Source organism: Acipenser ruthenus, chromosome 6, assembly GCF_902713425.1.
Source record: "Acipenser ruthenus chromosome 6, fAciRut3.2 maternal haplotype, whole genome shotgun sequence".
Lineage (NCBI taxonomy): Eukaryota > Metazoa > Chordata > Actinopteri > Acipenseriformes > Acipenseridae > Acipenser > Acipenser ruthenus.
The window spans coordinates 42867070-42882058 of NC_081194.1; the positions used below are offsets into that span (position 1 = coordinate 42867070).

The following is a 14989-nucleotide window of genomic DNA, read 5'->3' on the forward strand; positions in this document are numbered from 1 at the left end:
ATGAAGGAATGATAGAGTTAGTAAAATGTATCAATATAAAAAGGATTGTTCAATGTATTACAGCATAAGTGAATGCAGGCAGTTACATATTTATGTGTAATCAAATGAGATTACAAGTTATATATTTAATTTGAAACTTTTAACATGAGACAAGACTATCCCCTATAGTTCTTTATCAGTATCAGACTAAACTGAGAATATTAACATTGTTAAGCCTTAACTGCTCTCTATTTGCCCAGGTTTTCCCCTTCAAAACGTGGCAATCATAGAAGGGACACCAAGTGAACAAATGTCAGACTTTTACTTCTGTGTAGAAAAACAACACAAATTTATGAGGACTGCAAAAATTAATAAGGATGTATATTTAAAAAAAAAAAAAAAAAAACCCTTATGAATGTATAAAGCACATTTTTGGAAATCATCTTACAATATAATTTAGTTGTACAGTTATTTATAAGCAATTAGGATCTGACAGCTGCTTTTAGGTTCCTGATATCCTGTACAAAACCTTCTCAAATTTTCTCTGGGTCAGCAGAACTTTTCTAGCAAGTCAGCAAAAATGTTAACACACAGCACCCACTCATGGCTGTTACCTGACATCTTCTCCTCCAGTTTCTGTGCCTCTGCACACTTGGGTAACCCTTCAGCAGCCTCGGCAGCTTTGGCTTCAGCTGCTTTAGTGCTGGCTGCCTTGGATCCTTTCCCCTCCGAGGTCTTCTGGGGCAGCTGGAGTTGGCTTGTAAACTTCTCATGCTAGCAAGCAACAACACAATATAACAGAAAACACATCAGGAGTTGTGAACAATTAATTACCACAGCGTGCTATCTGATCAGATCTCCAGGAATTGATTAAGCTCAACATCTCAGCAGCAGTGCATCTTACCTTCAGAGCTTCCTCTGGGACACGGAGCTCCCCACGGACTACTGTGAACAGATTTGTATGTGGGTTGTGTTAAGGAAAAGCAGTATACATTGACATACATATTTAATATACATGGTGTGCTAAATCAAATGCCAACTTATCTGACCAGTATATCTGACCTGTATGTCTGACCAGTAGGTTACAGTCTTGTTGTAATAGTTATTCCTTACATTCAGGTCTTAACTTTTAAGTTATATGGTGTAACAGGGTGAGCAGCCCTGTACATGTATTTATTTATTTATAGAATGAGGTACCCCTCCGCCCCTATGCAATTTATTATTTTGTATTTGTTTTGTGGTATTATTATTACTGTTATCGTTATTGTTATTATTTATTTATTTATAAATATGATGGTGGAGCCGTGTTTTGTTATTATTTTGTATTGTTTCAGAAGGTGACCATCTCCAGAGTTAATTGTTGCTAATCGGGAGATGGTCACCTCTATATAAGCCTGCAGTTTTCCGTGCTCTGCGTGGGTGTACTGAGGAGAGTACGGGAGAGTGAAAGGAGAAAAGAAAACAAGTTAAAAATTATATATTATACAGGATCAGTGACAGCATCTGCCCAGCCTGACCTGTGTGCTTTGTGTTCGAGTTTTGTTTTAATTAAAACCTTTATTTTGCTCTGTGAGCAAGTGTGTTTTTTGTTAAACCTTTTATTTTTTGTTATTTTTGAAAATAAACGGAGCCGCAGTGTCCTTTGCACCGCAGTATTTTACTTGTTTGTTTTTCTTCCTGCATTCTGGTCTGACGTCGCCACTCAGCCATCCTGTCACAGATGGATAATGTTTGTTTGATTGTCTTGATTCCTCACCAAGGCACCTGGCATGCTCCCTGTTTTTAAGGATTTGTTTGATCAACAATTGAAGGGTCCTGCAACTTTTCTAAACTATTTAAAAGCTCATGAAGTATGGGCTTTATATTTTTGTTATTATATGTACGTATTAACAAATTAAATAATCATTAAAAAAAACAGTGAGAACAGATTTAAAAGGAAGGTGTTTAATTATATATATATATATATATATATATAGAGAGAGAGAGAGAGAGAGAGAGAGAGAGAGAGAGAGAGAGAGAGAGAGAGAGAGAGAGAGAGAGAGAGAGAGAGAGAGAGAGAGAGAGAGAGAGAGAGAGAGAGAGAGAGAGAGAGAGAGAGAGAGAGAAAATAATAGATGGGCTTCAGTGAATTACAGGAAGATAATTCCATCTAGGGTTTCCATTCCGAGATGGAATTGTTTTCCTGCAACACTGAAGAGGCCCCTCTGTTATTTTTATAATTCACGGATACCCTTGTGATGCAAATATTAAAGAAGACGAGGTTCAGCAGTACCGTTGGATATTTTTTTTTTAAACATAGTGTTTCAGTGCTGTACAGACGTCCTATGTCGTTATCCGTTAGTGCTTCAGCTTTATTTGTATGATTGCCTTACCGTGTTTTAATTTCCCATTCCTCTCCAGTTTCTCTGAGATACGAATGTATTAGCTTTAAATCTTTTATTTATTTTTTTATTTTTTAACATATTCGCATTTTGTTGATCATTAATAAACATTTCTGTACTGTGGGTGTTGTCAAGTGATTGAAAACTAGCCATTTTGTGTTTGAATTGAAAGTGATGGTCTCGAGGAGTCAAATGGGTCAAAGTATATTTTCCTTTAGAGGAATTATCACTTTTGTGTGAATTATTACTATTGTGGTATTATGGCTTTTCTTTTTTTTCCGAATGGCTCAGGATGCAAATATAGCCTTCATCCACGTATATTTTATATATATATATTATATATATATTTTTTTTTATATATTTTTTTTACACATACATACACACAAAAAAACTTATTTGAAGTGAAAGGGAACAGTGAAAATGCCGGCTGATAAGATCCCAGGATACCTTGCACATCTGTTCATTTAGCAAAACAAAAAAGCATCACATCATGATCCTTGGCTAATATAAACCTTACTGGGACATGCCCTTGACAAGTTCCAAAAGGATATCATATCCAAATCTCAATTTATCATCCATCTTCAAGGTAACGTACATCTGTTCCTGTATCCTGACGTCGTTCACAAATGTCTAGAAAAAACAAATCAAGTTAAATCAATGAATTTGCATTTCAAAGCTAATCAGACCAGTTTGGCACCATGTACAGGACGTGCTACACCACTGCTGACAAACTTTTTGCCTTAAGGAGCCAATGCTGGAGAACAACTTCCCAGAAGGAATTTGACAATGCAATCATTGAAGATTGATTGGTCATGTATCCCCCTATAACCATGAAACACTTGGCAGACTTGTCACGTAGGTTCAGTACCAACCTGGCTGAGGTGGCTCTACACCTGTTGACACTGACTGATTTGTTTCTAATTGTATTTTTCTATACAGCTTTCTATACAGTACTGTACTGTGAAACCTGTGCTTCCTGACAACCCACTAATATGAATGATATGAAACCAAGAAACGTAGTTATCACAAACACTGTTTAAAGCCTAATCAGAACTGGCAAATATAATAAAACTCCATATTTATATATATATATATATATATATATATATATATATATATATATATATATATATATATACACATATACATATACATATACACACACACACACACACACACACACACACTTGCCTTGGGACCGTAAAAAAAGTATGTTATAACTGAGGTATGTAATAACCAGATACTTGCACATGCCTGCCAAATCAGCACAAAAATCTAAATTAATGTACATTTACAATGTATGTAGTATAAAGAAACAATATAAAACAATGTAACATGTAACTAGTACTGTACATTACTATACAGTGTGTAACATTCTGTATTTTAATTCTTTAATACAGTAATTCTGTGTTGCCTTGGATAAAGATGGTCAGCTAAATGAATTATAAAAAATAACAAAAAATATGTAATTAATGTACTGAATAATACTGTACTGTAATTAGTAAAATAAACAATAAAAAATACAGTACAGTAATAATAAATTATATAAATAATAAAACTGATAACACTGTGTAACAAATTTTTTTTTTTTTTGGCTCCTGGGTAGTAAGTGTTATTTCCTAATTGATTATGCCTCAAAAGTATAGAAAATCGCTATTATTCCCCACAAACTTTGCTTTTGTGACCAGGACAGTGATATTTTGAAATTTACCTATTTTCCAGAACATTCCAGATAGATTCAGTGCTGAGTAAACTTGGAGTAACTTCTAGAACTTTCTAGTAATATAAATAGTAGTATAAATACAGGGGCCTTAAGCCCACCAGTTCAGTTTAGTTCCAGCTACCTAAGTGAATACATATCTGCATTTTTCTGAGATGGCATCAAGGTCATAGGAGACTTCAAAATGGTGGCATTCCTGATGGGTCTCCAAGGCGGTTTTACCAAGTTTCCCTGCTATCTTTGCCTTTGGGACAGCAGGGACACCAAGGCGCACTACCATAGGCGGGACTGGCCACAGCGGACCGAGTTCTCTGTGGGGAGGAACAACGTCAAGTGGGAGCCACTGGTGGACCCCCGGAAGGTGCTGATGCCACCACTGCACATCAAATTGGGCCTTATGAAACAATTTGTCAGAGCTCTAGATAAGGAGTCGGCAGCCTTCAAGTACCTTCAAGACTTCTTCCCTAAGCTGTCTGAGGCAAAGGTCAAATCCGGTGTCTTCGTCGGACCACATATAAAGAAGATCCTGGAGTGCAATGAATTCCCCAAGAAGCTCACTAGTAAGGAGAAAGCGGCTTGGGACAGCTTTGTCGCAGTGGTTCGGGGCTTCCTGGGCAATCACAAGGCCGAAAACTATGTGGAGCTGGTTGAGACTCTGGTGAAGAACTACGGCACAATGGGCTGTTGGATGTCCCTCAAAGTCCATATCCTTGATGCTCATCTTGATAAATTCAAGGAGAACATGGGAGCGTACTCGGAGGAGCAAGGCGAGCGCTTCCACCAGGATATACTGGACTTTGAACACCGCTACCAAGGACAGTATAACGAGAACATGATGGGAGACTACATTTGGGGGCTGATTCGTGAAAGTGATTTACAGTATAATCGTAAATCTCGAAAAACTACTCACTTCTAAATCTTTTGTAGTCATTTTTGTATTACTTTAGTATAAATACATGTTAATTTGGATTCATATGTTGTTTTTTTCTGACTTTATGTGAACGAAAAGACACAAATTCGCCCGTTTTCTCATTGGAAATAGGTAAATTTCAAAATATCACTGTCCTGGTCACAAAAGCAAAGTTTGTGGGGAATAATAGACATTTTCTATACTTTTGAGGCATAAGCAATTAGGAAATAACACTTATTACCCAGGAACAAAAATTGTGTTACATAGTGTAATAATAAAAATAATATAGAAGTCAATAAACATTACCATACAAACTGTCAGTTCAGGTACAGTATAGTAATCATTGCCTGTACTCAAAGTCTTTTAGGCCCTGGCCACATTAGTGTTTTAGAACCGAGTTAAAGGTTCAACATCTGTTTAAAAGTGCTTAAACTGATTTGCATCCACACTAAACACGGTTCATAACTGAGTTCAACAACCGAGTTTGAAACTGACTCAGGAGGTAGTTTCGAACTCGGTTGTCGGCATAACTGGGTTAGATCAACTGGTTTAACTGTAATCTGGACATGAACCGCGTTCGAGTCTGGTTACACAGTATCCTCTGATATCCCCTAGTGCTTTGTGGTAGTACATTGCCATAATCCCCCTGGTTACATGAGACGAGATTAAAGAAAAGACAAGCCCGAATTAAAATACAGGAGGATTTATTCTCGTCATGTTCCATTGGTACAGTCAGATATGCTAATATACTGTACTACACAAAACTTAACCTGTGTCCAAAACACTTTTTAAATGATCTTAGATCTTACATCACATATTAGTAAGTTAAAGGTCTTTATTTCGACTTTTAATTAAATTAAAGAACGTCTTATCTGCCCCAGATTTTTCCTTTGTGCAAATGCCCATCTAATTTATTTACTATGGCACTGGCAGTTTTTTACCCCATGCAAATTATTCCCATTTTGATTATTTAGGTACTTTCTCATAGTTCCTCCGTTCTGCTCCTGTGTTCAATGAAAATAAACAACAACATTTACGAGGGGGGAGAAGAATGTGTATACATTACAGTGGTTTCTGGGATACAGTCATCCAGCGAAGTGTTTTTTCAACAACAGCTGGGTTAAACTAACCCAGTTTCATTACAGCAATCTGGACAAGGCCTTAACGACTTCCTCAGCGACTGTGCTTTTTAAACTTGAGCTCTTTGACAACATCATTCTGACCCTTTAAGATTTCTCCAATAATGTACCGTTTGTCCTTAAGTGAAATTGACGATCGTTTAGCGCTGGCCATGATAATACTGCATTATACATTATATAGTGTACATTATATCCCAGGTACGTTGTAAATGGGTTTGATTGTGTTTTTTCAGGGTTGATCTATAAAATGTTAGGAACATTTCAGTTCAATACCAGCTTCAGTTGAATAACTAAACCATGTCATTATTTTGTATCAAATTGCTAAGCAAATTGTACATCTTGTTCATAGTTTATAACAGAAGAAATCACCCACATGTGCCAACAAGAAAGAAAGGTTCTAAAAGGATGACAATTGATAGGTGGCAATATGCGCTTCATAGATAATATTTTGTGTATAAGTGTTTGTTAGAAGAGGACAAGCTGAAAACCAAAAACCATCCGAGTTATCCTTGGAGGGTTTTCCCACAGAATCAATGTTAAACCACATAAAATAATAATAATAATAATAATAATAATAATAATAATAATAATAATAATAATAATAATCCTAAGCAGGGAAGCTGAAGTAGTTATGGCCAGTCCTGTCCTTGCGACACCCAAAAAGAGGAAGCAAAAATCAGCAAGCAAAGGTCTTCACTGAAATAGCTTGAGAATTATTAAGCAAACTGCCGGTGCCAGCAACCTACAGCTGTGCCTGTCATGCAACCTTTCCCAGCAGGGGTCCCCCAGAGAGCAGTCTATGGCCATGGTGTTGACATTTATGATAAAACCAAAGAATAGTTGAACAGAATGACAAACTACTTTTAAATGAGATAAGGATACTAGTAAAGTATCTGTTTCATTGTTTTTTTTAAAAAAAAAAAAATCCTTACCAAATGGAAATGCTTGTTTACCCCACTAAGCTTTAACACAGGGTATTTTAAAAGTTTTTTGAAAGTATGATTTTCAGATTTAAAAATGCTGATTTTCATTAAACTAGAACTGTTGTTAAATAAGCTGACAACAGTCTTCAACAGTTTAATGAATATCAAACTATAGAGCCTGTATTATTATTTGTTTATTTAGCAGACGCCTTTATCCAAGGCGACTTACAGAGACTAGGGTGTGTGAACATTGCATCAGCTGCAGAGTCACTTACAATTACGTCTCACTCGAAAGACAGAGCACAAGGAGGTTAAGTGACTTGCTCAGGGTCACACAATGAGTCAGTGGCTGAGGTGAGATTTGAACCGGGGACTTTTCTTTTCTTTAACCACTGGACCACACAGCTTCCTTCTTGCTTCTGAATTTATAACAGAGATTTAGACATTTTGCTTGGTTATTGAAACTGTACATATAGACTTCTGTCTATACCTGAAAAAAGAAACAAGGCCAGAGGTCACAAATGGAGATTAGATAAAGGGGCATTCAGAACAGAAAATAGGAGGCACTTTTTTACACAGAGAATTGTGAGGGTCTGGAACCAACTCCCCAGTAATGTTGTTGAAGCTGACACCCTGGGATCTTGCAAGAAGCTGCTTGACGAGATTCTGGGATCAATAAGTTACTAACAACCAAACGAGCAAAATGGTCCGAATGGCCTCCTCTCATTCATAAACTTTCTTATGTTCTTATAGCAAATGAAGAGCTGGTCAGACAGCAAATGAAGAGCTGGCAGTGCTTTCGTCTTATCCACATGAACTCTCAATGCCCTCACTGGGCAGAGGGAATTCAGTTTCCTATCCTCCTCCGAATCAAAGGGAGGGGGGTGGAAGGCCTCTAGTTCCACTGATTAATTCAAGTGGAAAGTCGTAATCACCTTAGGTAGGAACACAGTGTTCGTGCGCAACGACAGCCTGTTTCCATTATCACAGAGACGCATACAGGAACTGTGCACAGACAGAGCCTGCAGCTCACTGACCTGCTTAGCGGAGGTGATGGCCAATAAAAAGGCTGTCTTCATAAAGAGATATTTCAACTCTATGGACTGTATAGGCTCAAAACGGGGCCTTAGTGAGGGCCTCCAATACCACGTCTAGACTCCACTCAGAGAGGACGTCCTTTCTAGGGGGACGCAGTCGCCAAGCACCTTTTAGAAAACGGGTAGCCAGAATATGGGTGCCCAGGGATACTGAGTCTATAGGGATGTGGCACGCAGAGATAGCTGCCAGTTACACTTTCAGCATAGAGGGGGACCTTTCCACCTCTAGCAGATCTTGCAAACTGTAAAATAATAGCTATGGGTCAGTAGATGTGGTCATGACCTCTAGCCATGCACCACTTCTGAAAATACCTCCATTTATAAGCATATAATGCTCTTGTGGAGGAAGCCCTAGCGTTCTGCAGTGTACTAACGACTGCATCTGGAGAGCCCTAAGGCGGACAGACGGTCCCATTCAGGGGCCAGACCCACAACTGGAGCCTGCCCAGTTCTGGATGCCAGAGGGTGCCTTGCGTCTGACTGAGGAGATCCATGTGCAGCAGGATCTCCTAGGTTAGAAAACTAGATTCTCCTGGGTCATTTGGGGGCCACCAGGAGAACTGTCGCTTTCTCTCTCCATACTTCGAGGAAGGCAGGGAGCAGCGATATCGGCGGGAAAGCGTTCTAAAGTGCTTTGAGCCATTTGTTGGCTAGGGCGTAGACGCCTAGTGGACCTTCGCAACGGTGGAGGGAGAACCACAGGGGGCAATGAGTCATCTCTGTTGCAAATCTTTTTGCCTCTGAGGCAAAGAGATTGACCTGGGCTTCCCCGAAGCGATCCCAAATGCACTGTACCACCTGAGGGTGGAGTCATCTTTCTGATGGGTGAGGACCCTCGAGAGAGAGAGAGGAGGTCCACCCCCCAGTTCACCACTCTGGGGAGCTGAACAGCCCAGACGGATAATAAATACTTCTGTGCCCAGATCAGCAGCCAAAAGGCTTTGCTTTGTAACCCCAGGGACCGAAGCCCACCCTGGTGGTTCACGTACGCCACTACTGACATGTTGTCGGTGTGCACGAGGACATGTCTGTTCTGGAGCACAGCAAGGAAATGCTGGAGAGCAAGGTGCACCGCTCGGAGCTCCAGCATATTTATGTGCAGGGATGTCCAGCGGTCTGTCCAGGACCCGCTGACTCCTCTGCCTGCCCAAACCACAACCCAACCCAGATTGGATGCATCTGTCGTCACCACTTGATGGCTGTGTATCACTCCCATTACTACACCTTCGCGCATGTGGGAGGTTTGTCTCCACAAGCATAGGGCTTCCTAGAATTAGCGAGACACAGTCAGCCGACAGTGTCTGTCTCGCTTGGGGAGTAGCCGAAAGACATTGAGCCACGCTTGAATGGGGCTCATATGCAGTAACCCCAGTTGGATAGCTGATGAGGCTGCCGCCATCAGACACAAAGGTTTTTGACACAACACCAGTTACACTGTGGACCCCTGTTGAAACAGGGCCAGACAGTTCTGAATAGCCTCTACTCGGTCGTCGGACAGGCAGGCTCACATGGTGAGGGAATCCAGTCGGAGAACCAAGAGAACGTACTCGGCACTGGTATTAATTGACTCTTGGCCTCGTTGAGAGTGAGACCTAGTCACTGTCACTGTGTGGGCCACTGCTCCTTCCTGCGACTGAGAACAGATCAAACAGTCATCCAGGTAGTTCAGCACCCTGATCCCTTGCAGCCGCAAGGGAGCTAGGATTGCATCCACGCACTTCAAAAAGGTGCGGGATCTAAGGAGAGGCCGAATGGCAGCACGGAAAACTCGAATACGCTCCCTTGAAAGAAGCAGAGATATTTCTTCTGCGCTGGACAGATAGGAACGTGAAATTACGCATCCTTCAAGTTCACTATTGTAAACCAATCGCCGGACGGACAGATCAGAGGATGTGGCGATGTATGACCATCTGGAACCTCTTCTCCCTCAAAAACTCGTTGAGGGGTCTCTGGTCTAGGATGGGGCAAAGGACACCGTCCTTTTTTGGCACCAGAAATTATCTTGAGTAGAACCCCTCTTCTTGAGAGGTGCGTTCTACGAGACAGCTAGCTTATTTGAGAAGTAGTTTCTCTACTTCTTGCCTGAGGGCCAGAACCTGGAGAGGGTCGTTCACGGATGTAACCGTGATCCCTCGAAAGGGAGGAGGTCCCACACGTAACTGGTGTGTACGGTGGCAAGCACCCAGGAGTCCGAGGTGCAATTGCGCCAGTATTGCAGCTGATGTTGTGTAAATGGGAGGGCCTGAGGCCGCAAGCCTTCAGGGCCCCCACTGGGACTGCTGAGATCGGGGCGGAGCAAGCTGAGGTGGCTGCCTAGGGCGACGGCTCTGGAACTGCCTTCTGGAGCGCTGCTGCGTGGGTGCACCACGCCCTGCGGTCACCCAGCGGAGCACCGGGAATCGGGACCGACCGGGTTATCTTGCGTGCCTGGGGAGATTGCCAAAGGCTCGACCTGCCCCGCACTGGAGCATGGGGAAGGAGTAGCGTGGCCACTTGCTGAGACGCCTCACATTCTCGGTGGGAGCGCTGCAGGAACTCCTCCAATACTGGCCCAAAGGTATGCCCCGGGGATATCGGCACATCCAACAGCGCGCCATAGCTGTCTGCGAGCCACCACCAGGCTTGCCCTTGAAGGCCAGAGATCTGGAGCAGCGTGCCAGAAAAGAGGCGTAACTCAGAAGCCACTGGCTCTGGGAATGGTCCTTTCCATAGTATGCTATCCACATAGGTGGTCAGGATACTCGCCGTATGCGCTAGGCTAGTCATCTGTGCTTCCGCTGCGTAAGCCTGCTTCAAGTGCCTCTCCATGACCCTGCATTGCAGCTTTGGGCACACAGGGTCTTTGGGCAAGCTCCCTGCGAAGCCTTGACCAAGGCCGCAATGGTGAAGTCCACTGGGGGAAAACCCTCCAGGCCCACCTTGTCCGCGCCTTCTAAGGCAGCGAGCAGGGCCGCTTGCTTCAGCACACTGGCCTTGAGGCTGGATGATCCCAGGAGGAGAGTACCTCCATGAAATCCTGGAATGCTGGGAAGGGCTGCGGACGAGGAGCCGCAGCCTGCGTCCTGAACATGGACTGGCGTGGCTCAGCCGCTGTCGCCCAAGGGACCTGCTCGGTCACAGGGGACTAACATTGCATCCCCATGGCCCTGTCAAGAATTTTGCGAAGCACCCGGGGCTGGAAAGCTGCACAGATGTCGCAGAATGTCTCATCCCCTAGGGCTGAAGTGGCGTGCTGGACACCCAAGCACCACGCACACAATGTATGCCCATCCTCTTGGGGCATGTTCGCCCTGCAGGGTGTGCAAGCATGGAACCAAGACATAATGGTTGCACCGTCTTGCAAAGCACGGGAGCGCCTATGCACCGCGTGCACTGATGTACCTCAGCACCAAGGGCACCGCACGCATCAAACACTGTGTGCACCGTGCACTGAGCACCATGCACACCGAATGCTGTGAATGCTGTGTGCACCGAGGTGCTATGCACACCAAGGCACTGCAGCACCGTGCGCACCAAGTACCTTGCACACCGAGTGTACCGAGGCACTATGTACACTAAAGCTTAGTGCGCAGAGCACCGAGTACTGTGCGCACCGCGTACCGAGGCATCAAAGCACCGTGCACACCGAGGCACCGAAGTACCATGCGCACCGCATGCACCGAGCACCGTGCGCACCAAAGTACCAAGGGCTGAGCATGCACCGAGGTACCGATGCACCGGGGGGCAGCTAATGCAGCAGTGCCTACCCTAACCGCGTGTAGTCACACACCTGGTCCAGGGGAAACACACAGGCCGAAGCCGCGGCGGGTGACAGCTCAGTTAGTTGAGAGGAAAAAGAAAGGGGAGAACACACGCTTTTTTTTTTTTTTTTAAAGGCCCGAAGCACCGAGGTGGGTGGGCCGAGGCAGTCAGCGAGGTCTACTCGACAGCAGGGCAGGCTAGAACACAGCCCTGGAGGAGGAACACAAGGCTGACTGAATGCTGTTTATTTTGCCCAAGCCGCGCGAACGCCAGCCAGCAGAGTCACTCAACGGTGGGGGCGGCAAGCCGAGCCCCGGCGGAGGAACTGTGTTCTCCCTGAAGGTGTAGGTTGAAATACAACACACGCGCACACACCCACACACCCACACCCACCAATACTGCACAGGCAGTCACACTCATACGACAGACAGCTGAGAAAAGAGAGCCTGCGACACAAGTGAAGCAGACCTTGAAGAAGAAAAAAAAAGACACTCGAAGCCGCTGATTCCACAAGAGCAACAAGCCGGCTCTCAGCACAAATGCTAGGGAATTACAGTCGACTCAGAGGAGCTCTTTCAAAAAACACACTCTGGTTAGTGACACAGAAGCGTACCTTACTGTAGGTGAGAGGAAAAAGAGGAAGTGGGCTCCGCAGAGCGACTATTTATTCCCTTGGCAGGCGGGACCGAGGACGTCACTCAACGGAGGGGCCTATTGGCAGCTCTGACATAAAATGCTCAGCGAATACCTACCTAAGGCAGGCATATCCCAAAAGTACTGGTTGGTGGTCGTCTTCGATTTGAAAGGGAACATATTACCCAGTTATTAGGTCTTAAAGTTATTAGGTCTAAAGTGCTACCAAAGTATATTTATGGAAAACTAATAGTGAAAGCATACAAAGAAAGTTGCACAATTTCAATATTAGTAACACTTTGGTTATTGCATGCATTGCTGTTCATTTGTCGTATTACAGAAAATATAGTTGAACGATCTACCTCTGGTATTCACAGTACCATACAAGAATTTACATTGTACTATTAAAATAAAAGTACAGTTTTGTATTGTAATTATTCCTGAACGCTTCTTCATTGGAAATGTCACATTTGGGAATCATTTAATTGTCTGAACAAATTGTTTTTATGAAGACACTCAGGTTTGCATTAGTTTGGATAATAAGAGGCTTCATATTTTAAATAATGTGGACAGTGTGCAAAAAGGTTTTGTACAGTTGCATGGGGATTCAAGTAAAGATCTAACTTGCTTTTTTAGCAACAGAAATGAATGCATGATTGGTAAAAAGTCTGCCTTTGATACTTACTGTAGACTTCGATTTGGAGGTGCGGTTGTGCCACTGTTTGTACCATTACTGATGATCAGAAATCTCCATTAAATTAGGCTTTACAATAATTAGAACTTGAATTAACAGGATTAAAACCCAGTCATATTTTATTTCTGTTAGTAAGAACCTAATGAACAGAAACACTGTGAACTCGTAATTCCATTTTCATTACAGCTCCACACATTAATGTCCTAAACTACGCATTTTATATTATTCTTTAATGCTGTTCCTGATCAGAATTTCCTTTTTCAACCACAAGGACCGCTTCTGAAAAGAAAAAGGTTTTAGAAATGGACACGACAGGGTGAGCAACTGTAATTTCTGCTCCGTCTGCAACGTGGCAACTTCGAGTTAGCAAACAGAAACTAAGGGGAGACACCCCATAGATGTCCTTATTCAAACCAACTTCAGAAATCCTACTTCTTATAGGAGTATTTTCATATGCTGATGTTTTGCAAGTTGTGCAATACACACTCACCACATTTCTGGATGTTATGCTACAACAGAGACTTGCATCCCTATCACTTACCCCGTTTAGGCTCCCTAGGTCCTTTACTTTGTGTTCATCTGTTGCAGAATCATAGTTGATGACAGCATGTTGTTTATCGACACTTCGGGACTGGGGGAAAAAATTATAATAATAATCAGGCACTGTAGCATATCTTTATTAAATACAAGAGTCTCTGGGGGAAGAAAGATTACAATGTGCTTATTCTGTATTTTGTAAATTGGCACCTGGATGCTCAAAATTGGATAGGAGCTATATTTTAAGTCTTGGTTTGGATCTGGCCCAAAACTGATTGACTGAAATCAAGATCCATTGAAAGCATTAAAAAAAAACACTATAAGAAATTCCTTTTCTGAACCACCCCCTTATCCAAACTGGAGGCATGTCCCCACATGTTACATTTTAAACAACATCAATATTAAAATGAAAGACACTATCAGATACAACTCAAAAGGTTTATTCAAGCACGTCATATCAAACATCTGCACAGCTGAAACACTGTATTTAAATGAACAATTAAACATAACAGGTTATTTTCTAGCTTACCACATATAAAGCACTACTTCAAAATGTGAAAATCTATAATAAAATAAACATTTAAAAACAAATTAGCGTGTAAACAGGTATATTGTACATACCAAACTGTAAAAACGAAAGTCGTTTTTAATTTAAAACGAAAGTATGTTTTCTCTTGCGTGTGTCACTCGGTGAAGCACAGAATCCAGGTTGAGCTGCTGCAGCCTGCTACTTTGCAGTTTTGTGATTGAAATGTTTCTGCTGAAGCGCTGTGGCTAGCTTCAAGATGAAATCTCTACTGATATTTTCCCCAGTGCATTCCTTGTATAAAACAAAGGAATTAATGGCTGCCAAGTCCATAGAGGGGACTTTTTTTTGCGATCTTGCCTTTCAAACGCCATCAGGGTACTTAATACATGTATTTAGGAAAAGTCAAGAATGGACAACCGTGTATCTTTCACACACGCAGAGTAATTTAAATTTTAAAAGTGAAAACCGTCAAAATGACTGCCGTGGTGGTTCTAGTGTTAATAAATGTTAACTGCACTTCTTGATTCTTTAGCGTAACTGTGCTGTACTTTACCTTTTGAATTTTAAACATGCCTAATTCTAAACGTAGAATGACATTACAGTGGACTTACACAGCACCTTTTTTCAGGCAAACTGTTTACTTTGTATTCCACCATTTAATAAATGTTAAATGCATTTCTTGATTCTTTAATGTAACTGTGTGCTG

General features: G+C 42.3%; 1 protein-coding gene across 11 annotated transcripts in view; it reads right to left on the minus strand.

The window, feature by feature from the left end:
• LOC117411321 (centrosomal protein of 170 kDa-like) overlaps positions 1 to 14989 on the minus strand; it is a 136808-nt gene that overhangs the window by 61121 nt on the left and 60698 nt on the right. For all 11 annotated transcript variants that reach the window (XM_059025401.1, XM_059025402.1, XM_059025392.1 and 8 more), the window contains exons 3-6: positions 13759 to 13848; positions 2909 to 2990; positions 884 to 939; positions 594 to 753 (exon numbers count right to left, since the gene is read on the minus strand). In XM_059025401.1, the coding sequence (XP_058881384.1) occupies positions 594 to 753; positions 884 to 939; positions 2909 to 2990; positions 13759 to 13848 (388 nt within the window). The remainder of the gene's footprint in view (positions 1 to 593; positions 754 to 883; positions 940 to 2908; positions 2991 to 13758; positions 13849 to 14989) is intronic.